The sequence below is a fragment of the Oncorhynchus tshawytscha genome, linkage group LG10 (genome assembly GCF_018296145.1).
Source record: "Oncorhynchus tshawytscha isolate Ot180627B linkage group LG10, Otsh_v2.0, whole genome shotgun sequence".
In the NCBI taxonomy this organism is placed as follows: Eukaryota; Metazoa; Chordata; class Actinopteri; order Salmoniformes; family Salmonidae; genus Oncorhynchus; species Oncorhynchus tshawytscha.
This window is the reverse complement of record NC_056438.1, coordinates 5,936,158-5,946,157: the sequence shown is the minus strand read 5'-3', so window position 1 is coordinate 5,946,157 and position 10,000 is coordinate 5,936,158. Positions and strand designations below refer to the sequence as shown.

Here is a 10,000-nt window from a genome sequence, read left to right as displayed (position 1 = left end):
CTATCTGCTGTAGGTTATTCAGTCTCAGGTGTCTGAGGGCACGGTCTAACTGAGTTACACAAGACCAGTCGTCTAACAACGGTAGCTCCACCCTAGTGGGAAGAGATCATAGAGACAGAGACAAGGAGGGAGGGGGGGAGAGAGAGAGAGAGAGAGAGAGGGGAAGAGCATTGGGCGTTCAAATTGACTATTAAAATTCAAACACATAGAAAATGGTATATAAGCGATGGATTGGCTAACATATATGAGTCGCATTTGAAACAGCCAATAGCCTACCTGCAATCAGCGATGACCTGATCCAATAGATTGACCACTTTTAGCTCAACATCCTCCAGGTCACTTCCTGACTTCAGTTCCAACTGGACTTCCTTTAGGTTAGATTCCTATAGAGAGACAGAGGTTACACACACAAGCACACAAGCACACACACACACACACACACACACACACCGAAACCTACACATCCACAAACACACAAACACACACACACACACACACAAGCACACACACACACACGCACACGCACACCGAAACCTACACATCCACAAACACACAAACACACACACACGCACGCACACACACACGCACACGCACACGCACACCGAAACCTACACATCCACAAACACACAAACACACACACACGCACGCAACCACACGCACACGCACACGCACACCGAAACCTACATATCCACAAACACACAAACACACACAACACACACACACACCCACACACACGCACGCACACACACACACACACACACACACACACACGCACGCACACACACACACACACACACGCACACACACGCACACACACACCGAAACCTACACATCCACAAACACACAAACACACAGATACACACACACAGCGTACTCACGAGTCGGTCGACCATAGCCAGTATCATGTTGAGTGCTTCTATTCGTGGCCTGACGTCCTCCCACTCTGAAGACAGGACCACCACTGGTTTCACGTTACCCCACGGCAGGTAGTAGTAGTGACAACCTGAGAGACACTGTCTGTTACCCAACGACAGGTAGTAGTAGTGACAACCTGAGAGACACTGTCTGTTACCCCACGGCAGGTAGTAGTAGTGACAACCTGAGAGACACTGTCTGTTACCCCACGACAGGTAGTAGTAGTGACAACCTGAGAGACACTGTCTGTTACCCCACGACAGGTAGTAGTAGTGACAACCTGAGAGACACTGTCTGTTACCCCACGACAGGTAGTAGTAGTGACAACCTGAGAGACACTGTCTGTTACCCCACGACAGGTAGTAGTAGTGACAACCTGAGAGACACTGTCTGTTACCCCACGACAGGTAGTAGTAGTGACAACCTGAGAGACACTGTCTGTTACCCCACGACAGGTAGTAGTAGTGACAACCTGAGAGACACTGTCTGTTACCCCACGACAGGTAGTAGTAGTGACAACCTGAGAGACACTGTCTGTTAAGAGACACAGTCTGTTACCCCACGACAGGTAGTAGTAGTGACAACCTGAGAGACACAGTCTGTTAAGAGACACGCGTTGGAAAAGGCTAACAACATTCTATGTCTTCTGTCGAATTAAAAAACCTACTGGTCACATTATTTAGCTAAATCTAAATTCACCTGTTTTTATAATTCACAGTTGTCAAACGATCAATAAAGAACAGACTCATAGTTTTACAATTGTAGAATTGTATCTGTACCAACTAGGTCTGTCCACCAGATGGCGCTGTGACTCACCGTCGAACACAGCTCGGCTGAACTGGGTCGTTGAGGCCAGAGGAAGACAGGTATAGTCAAACTTGTTGCCGTAGTTACCGATGCTGACCTCAAACTGTATCGCGTCGTCAACGTCCTGGAGGAGCGTGGCGGAGTAGAACGACGCAAAGAGAGAATACTTTCTCTTACGCATGAATTTCTGGGAGAGGAGAGATGAGAGGAGAGGAGAGGAGAGGAGAGGAGAGGAGAGGAGAGGAGAGGAGAGGAGAGGAGAGGAGAGGAGAGGAGAGGAGAGGAGAGGAGAGATGGGGAGAGGAGAGGAGAGGAGAGGAGAGGAGAGGAGAGGAGAGGAGAGGAGAGGAGAGGAGAGGAGAGGAGAGGAGAGGAGAGGAGAGATGGGGAGAGGAGAGGAGAGCAGAGGAGAGATGGGGAGAGGAGAGGAGAGGAGAGGAGAGGAGAGGAGAGGGAGAGGAGAGGAGAGGAGAGGAGAGGAGAGGAGAGGAGAGGAGAGGAGAGATGAGGAGAGATGGGGAGAGGAGAGGAGAGGAGAGGAGAGGAGAGGAGAGGAGAGGAGAGGAGAGGAGAGGAGAGGAGAGGAGAGGAGAGGAGAGGAGAGATGGGGAGAGGAGAGGAGAGGAGAGGAGAGGAGAGGAGAGGAGAGGAGAGGAGAGGAGAGGAGAGGAGAGGAGAGGAGAGATGGGGAGAGGAGAGGAGAGGAGAGGAGAGGAGAGGAGAGGAGAGGAGAGGAGAGGAGAGGAGAGGAGAGGAGAGGAGAGGAGAGGAGAGGAGAGGAGAGGAGAGGAGAGATGGGGAGGGGAGAGGAGAGGAGAGGAGAGGAGAGATGGGGAGAGAGAGGAGAGGAGAGGAGGGAGAGGAGAGGAGGGAGAGGAGGGAGAGGAGAGGAGAGGAGAGGAGAGGAGAGGAGAGGAGAGGAGAGGAGAGGAGAGATGGGGAGAGGAGAGGAGAGATGGGGAGAGGAGAGGAGAGGAGAGGAGAGGAGAGGAGAGGAGAGGAGAGGAGAGGAGAGGAGAGGAGAGGAGAGGAGAGGAGAGGAGAGATGGGGAGAGGAGAGGAGAGGAGAGGAGAGGAGAGGAGAGGAGAGGAGAGGAGAGGAGAGGAGAGGAGAGGAGAGGAGAGGAGAGGAGAGGAGAGGAGAGATGGGGAGAGGAGAGGAGAGGAGAGGAGAGGAGAGGAGAGGAGAGGAGAGGAGAGGAGAGGAGAGGAGAGGAGAGGAGAGGAGAGGAGAGGAGAGGAGAGATGGGGAGAGGAGAGGAGAGGAGAGGAGAGGAGAGGAGAGGAGAGGAGAGGAGAGGAGAGGAGAGGAGAGGAGAGGAGAGGAGAGGAGAGGAGAGGAGAGGAGAGGAGAGATGGGGAGAGGAGAGGAGAGATGGGGAGAGATGGGGAGAGGAGAGGAGGGATAGGGAGATGAGAGGAAAGGAGAAGGAGGAGGAGAGAAAGAGGAGAGGAAAGGAGAAGAGAGGAGAAAAGTCAAAACAAGCAATGGTCTGTCAAATTCGCTCTTCTGATGAGTCTGATTAAGTAGCCTCTAAACTCTGACTTAAAGTTGACCCCTGAACCCTCTCACCTGTACCACCAATAGGTCATCGTTGGTTATGTCTTCTACACTCGCCTGCACCGTGTCCACCAGCTTGGTACTGAGCTCCATCAGAACACGACCACGATACGCTACTCCCTCACCCTGGAGGAGAGAGAGAGGGGGGAGAGAGAGGGGGAGAGAGGGAGAGAGAGAGAGAGAGAGAGAGGGGGAGAGAGAGAGAATCAGAGAGAGAGACATAGTCAGAGAGAGAGAGCGAGCGAGAGAGAGAGAGCGAGCGAGAGAGAGAGACAGAGAGAGCAAGAGTGTGAGAGCGAGAGAAAGAGAGAGAAAATCAGAGAGAGAGAATCAGAGAGAGAGAATCAGAGAGAGAGACAGAGCAAAAGCGCGAGAGAGAGAGGGAGAGAGAGAATAATATAGGATGCTATTCAATAGCTCCCTCCCTCCTTCTCCTCTCTTGCACGGATGTTAAAAGAAGGTAGACAAATGATGCCAATACAGCTCGTCATACAACAGATTGTTCATCAAACTTCTCAAAGATGTATCGGTGCTCGAATGAATCAATCAACCAATCAATCAACCCATTAACCAATCAATCAATTACCTTGCCCAAGTTGAGAGCCTCGTGGGGGTCGTTGAAGGCGGTGAACTCCCTGAGGCTTCCGTACAGGTTGACGTAGCAGGGGCCAAAGGTCGGCAGGAAACCCAGACTGTCATCCACTACAGACACAACATGGAGGGGATGTTTTAGTTTCACCCATTACAATACAGGTTGGGATCAATTAAAGGAAACTGTCTTCCACTACAGACACAACATGGAGGGGATGTTTTAGTTTCACCCATTACAATACAGGTTGGGATCAATTAAAGGAAACTGTCTTCCACTACAGACACAACATGGAGGGCATGTTTTAGTTTCACCCATTACAATACAGGTTGGGATCAATTAAAGGAAACTGTCTTCCACTACAGACACAACATGGAGGGCATGTTTTAGTTTTACCACTAACAGTTTGGGATCAATAGAAAGACAACCAAACTTGACACTCATGATGGAACCAGAGGTCGACGTGGAAGAACCTTGGTTCAGTAACATGCTGGATCTATTGGTACGGGTCGATCAAACATGGAAACATGGAAAATAAGATACAAGACGTACTGAAACTCTGAAGGTTCCTTGGGACCAATTCATCTGAATGCAGAGGGAGATGATAGGAGACATTAGGACAGAGACAGACCGAGTTCAGGAAAGGATCCTGAAGGAAGTCCTACCAACACACACTACCGTACAGGAAGTCCTGAAGGAAGTCCTACCAACACACACGACCATACAGGAAGTCCTACCAACACACTACCATACAGGAAGTCCTGCCAACACACACTACCATACAGGAAGTCCTACCAACACACACTACCATACAGGAAGTCCTACCAACACACACTACCATACAGGAAGTCCTACCAACACACACTACCATACAGGAAGCCCTGAAGGAAGTCCTACCAACACACACTACCATATAGGAAGTCCTACCAACACACACTACCATACAGGAAGTCCTACCAACACACACTACCATACAGGAAGTCCTACCAACACACACTACCATACAGGAAGTCCTACCAACACACACTACCATACAGGAAGTCCTACCAACACACACTACCATACAGGAAGTCCTACCAACACACTGCCATACAGGAAGTCCTACCCACACACACTACCATACAGGACGTCCTACCAACACACACTACCATATAGGAAGTCCTGAAGGAAGTCCTACCAACACACACTACCATACAGGAAGTCCTACCAACACACTACCATACAGGAAGTCCTACCAACACACACTACCATACAGGAAGTCCTACCAACACACACTACCATACAGGAAGTCCTACCAACACACACTAACATACAGGAAGTCCTACCAACACACACTAACATACAGGAAGTCCTACCAACACACACTACCATACAGGAAGATCTGAAGGAAGTCCTACCAACACACTGCCATACAGGAAGTCCTACCAACACACACTACCATATAGGAAGTCCTGAAGGAAGTCCTACCAACACACTGCCATACAGGAAGATCTGAAGGAAGTCCTACCAACACACTGCCATACAGGAAGTCCTACCAACACACACTACCATATAGGAAGTCCTGAAGGAAGTCCTACCAACACACTGCCATACAGGAAGTCCTACCAACACACACTAACATACAGGAAGTCCTACCAACACACACTACCATACAGGAAGATCTGAAGGAAGTCCTACCAACACACTGCCATACAGGAAGTCCTACCAACACACACTACCATACAGGAAGTCCTACCAACACACACTACCATACAGGAAGTCCTACCAACACACTAACATAGAGGAAGTCCTGAAGGAAGTCCTACCAACACACACTACCATACAGGAAGTCCTACCAACACACTACCATACAGGAAGTCCTACCAACACACACTACCATACAGGAAGTCCTACCAACACACACTACCATACAGGAAGTCCTACCAACACACACTACCATACAGGAAGCCCTACCAACACACTACCATACAGGAAGTCCTGAAGGAAGTCCTACCAACACACACTACCATACAGGAAGTCCTGCCAACACACACTACCATACAGGAAGTCCTGCCAACACACACTACCATACAGGAAGCCCTACCAACACACTACCATACAGGAAGTCCTGAAGGAAGCCCTACCAACACACTACCATACAGGAAGTCCTGAAGGAAGTCCTACCAACACACTACCATACAGAAAGTCCTGAAGATGACCTACCAACACACACTGCCATACAGGAAGTCCTACCAAAACACACTACCATACAGGAAGTCCTACCAACACATACTACCATACAGGAAGCCCTGAAGGAAGTCCTACCAACACAATGCTCACTGTGGCTCAACCAACTAGACAAAGGAAAACCAAAACCAATCCATGCATCACACCAAGGATCATAAGGGTATTGGTAGCTGAGATCAATATTATATTTATCAACTATGGGTATTGGTAGCTGATATCGGTGTTGATCAACTATGGAAACTGATAGCTGATATCAGTGTTAATCGACTATGGGTATTGATAGCTGATATCGGTGTTGATCAACTATGGAAACTGATAGCTGATATCAGTGTTAATCGACTATGGGTATTGATAGCTGATATCGGTGTTGATCAACTATTGGTATTAATAGCTGATATTAATATTATGATAATCAATACTATGGGTATTAATAGCTGATATCAATATGAATCAATACTATGGGTATTAATAGCTGATATCAATTTTATATTAATCAATACTATGGGTATCAATAGCTGATATCAGTATTATATTAATCAATACTATGGGTATTAATAGCTGATATCAATATAATATTAATCAATACTATGGGTATTAATAGCCGATATCAATATTGATCAATACTATGGATATTAATAGCTGATATCAATATTGATCAATACTATGGGTATTAATAGCTGATATCAATATTGATCAATACTATGGGTATTAATAGCTGATATCAATATTGATCAATACTATGGGTATTAATAGCTGATATCAATATTGGTCAATACTATGGGTATTAATAGCTGATATCAATATTGATCAATACTATGGGTATTAATAGCTGATATCAATATTGATCAATACTATGGGTATTAATAGCTGATATCAATATTGATCAATACTATGGGTATTAATAGCTGATATCAATATTGATCAATACTATGGGTATTAATAGCTGATATCAATATTGATCAATACTATGGGTATTAATAGCTGATATCAATATTGGTCAATACTATGGGTATTAATAGCTGATATCAATATTGATCAATACTATGGGTATTACTAGCTGATATCAATATTGATCAATACTATGGGTATTAATAGCTGATATCAATATTGATCAATACTATGTGTATTAATAGCTGATATCAATATTGATCAATACTATGGGTATTAATAGCTGATATCAATATTGATCAATACTATGGGTATTAATAGCTGATATCAATATTGATCAATACTATGGGTATTAATAGCTGATATCAATATTGATCAATACTATGGGTATTAATAGCTGATATCAATATTGATCAATACTATGGGTATTAATAGCTGATATCAATATTGATCAATACTATGGGTATTAATAGCTGATATCAATATTGATCAATACTATGGGTATTAATAGCTGATATCAATATTGATCAATACTATGGGTATTAATAGCTGATATCAATATTGATCAATACTATGGGTATTAATAGCTGAGGTGAATCATCGCAAGTGTCAGTATGAAACAGCAAATGAAACAATGTTAGTTCATAGCCCTTCCATGCTACTGCAGTACTTTGCTATAACAGCCACAACCAAAACCAGTCCAGACCAGTGCTCCAGTGGAAAAACCAGTCCAAACCAGTAAACACCAATTGTCAAAACCAGTCAGTTAAGACTAGTGCAGACCAGTGTCACAAACCACTCAAACCAGTCCAAACCACTCAAACCAGTCCACACCAGTCCAGAACAATCCAAACCAGTACAAGCCAGTCCAAGCCAGTCGAGATCAGTGTCTCACCATCTATCGCTCCTCCCGGGGCAGAGATCTTAGACATGCAGAGATGGGCGGTCCCGATGACATCATTGTGGCTGGCTCGGTCCCAGTCCAGGACACGAACCCTCATCTTTTCACACATGGAGGGGAACTGGGAGAAGAAGAGTAAAGGGTTCGTAGGAGGACTGGGAGAACAAGTATTTGATACACTGCCGATTTTGCAGGTTTTCCTACTTACAAAGCATGTAGAGGTCTGTAATTTTTATCATAGGTACACTTCAACTGTGAGAGACGGAATCTAAAACAAAAATCCAGAAAATCACATTGTATGATTTTTAAGTAATTAGTTTGCATTTTATTGCATGACATACGTTTTTGATCACCTACCAACCAGTAAGAATTCCGGCTCTCCCAGACCTGTTAGTTTTTCTTTAAGAAGCCCTTCTATTCTCCACTCATTACCTGTATTAACTGCACCTGTTTGAACTCATTACCTGTATAAGAGACACGTGTCCACACACTCAATCAAACAGACTCCAACCTCTCCACAATGGCCAAGACCAGAGAGCTGTGTAAGGACATCAGGGATAAAATTGTAGACCTGCACAAGGCTGGGATGGGCTACAGGACAATAGGCAAGCAGCTTGGTGAGAAGGCAACAACTTTTGGCACAATTATTAGAAAATGGAAGAAGTTCAAGATGACGGTCAATCAACCTCCATGCAAGATCTCACCTCGTGGGGCATCAATGATCATGAGGAAGGTGAGGGATCAGCCCAGAACTACACGGCAGGACCTGGTCAATGACCTGAAGAGAGCTGGGACCACAGTCTCAAAGAAAACCATTAGTAACACACTACGCCGTCATGGATTAAAATCTTGCAGAGCACGCAATGTCCCCCTGCTCAAGCCAGCGCATGTCCAGGCCCGTCTGAAGTTTGCCAATGACCATCTGGATGATCCAGAGGAGGAATGGGAGAAGGTCATGTGGTCTGATGAGATAAAAATAGAGCTTTTTGGTCTAAACTCCATTCGCCGTGTTTGGAGGAAGAAGGATGAGTACAACCCCAAGAACACCATCCCAACCGTGAAGCATAGAGGTGGAAACATCATTCTTTGGGGATGCTTTTCTGCAAAGGGGACAGGACGACTGCACCGTATTGAGGGGAGGATGGATGGGGCCATGTATCGCGAGATCTTGGCCAACAACCTCCTTCCCTCAGTAAGAGCATTGAAGATGGATCGTGGTTGGGTCTTCCAGCATGACAATGACCCGAAACACACAGCCAGGGCAACTAAGGAGTGGCTCCGTAAGAAGCATCTCAAGGTCCTGGAGTGGCCTAGCCAGTCTCCAGACCTGAACCCAATAGAAAATATTTGGAGGGAGCTGAAAGTCCGTATTGCCCAGCGACAGTCCCGAAACCTGAAGGATCTGGAAAAGCTCTGTATGGAGGAGTGGGCCAAAATCCCTGCTGCACTGTGTGCAAACCTGGTCGAGAACTTCAGGAAATGTATGATCTCTGTAATTGCAAACAAAGGTTTCTGTACCAAATATTAAGTTCTACTTTTCTGATGTATCAAATACTTGTCATGCAATAAAATGCAAATTAATTACATAAAAATCATACAAAGTGATTTTCTGGATTTTTGTTTTAGATTCCGTCTCTCACAGTTGAAGTGTACCTATGATAAAAATTACAGACCTCTACATGCTTTGTAAGTAGGAAAACCTGCAAAATCGGCCATGTATCAAAAACTTGTTCTCCCCACTGTATATTATATAATAGTAGTATTAATTACTAGATATATGTTATATATACCCGTATGGGCATGGCCAGGCTTTGATTCCACTGAGGGTTGGCATTCTTCTCCATGATCTTACTGCACATCTGGAAGGAAGGAATGAAAACATGGAAATGTGAAAATGTGTGTAGTGTGTGTAGTGTAGTGTCTGTGTAGTTTAGTGCCTGTGTAGTGTAGTGTCTGTGTAGTTTAGTGCCTGTGTAGTGTAGTGTCTGTGTAGTTTAGTGTCTGTGTAGTGTAGTGTCTGTGTAGTTTAGTTTAAGTGTAGTGTCTGTGTAGTTTAGTGTCTGTGTAGTATAGTTTAAGTGTAGTGTCTGTGTAGTTTAGTGTCTGAAATTAA

The 10,000-nt window shown here is 45.5% G+C and overlaps 1 protein-coding gene across 1 annotated transcript in view; it reads right to left on the bottom strand.

The window, feature by feature from the left end:
* The window catches only part of dysf (dysferlin, limb girdle muscular dystrophy 2B (autosomal recessive)), a 198,377-nt gene that overhangs the window by 121,570 nt on the left and 66,807 nt on the right, over nt 1–10,000 (bottom strand). Inside the window, 9 exon segments of the mRNA XM_042328089.1 lie at nt 1–92; nt 277–383; nt 879–1,003; nt 1,732–1,909; nt 3,296–3,409; nt 3,870–3,985; nt 4,425–4,457; nt 7,882–8,008; nt 9,678–9,746. The exon segment at nt 1–92 is cut by the window's left edge and continues 104 nt beyond it. Coding sequence (XP_042184023.1) covers nt 1–92; nt 277–383; nt 879–1,003; nt 1,732–1,909; nt 3,296–3,409; nt 3,870–3,985; nt 4,425–4,457; nt 7,882–8,008; nt 9,678–9,746 — 961 coding nt within the window.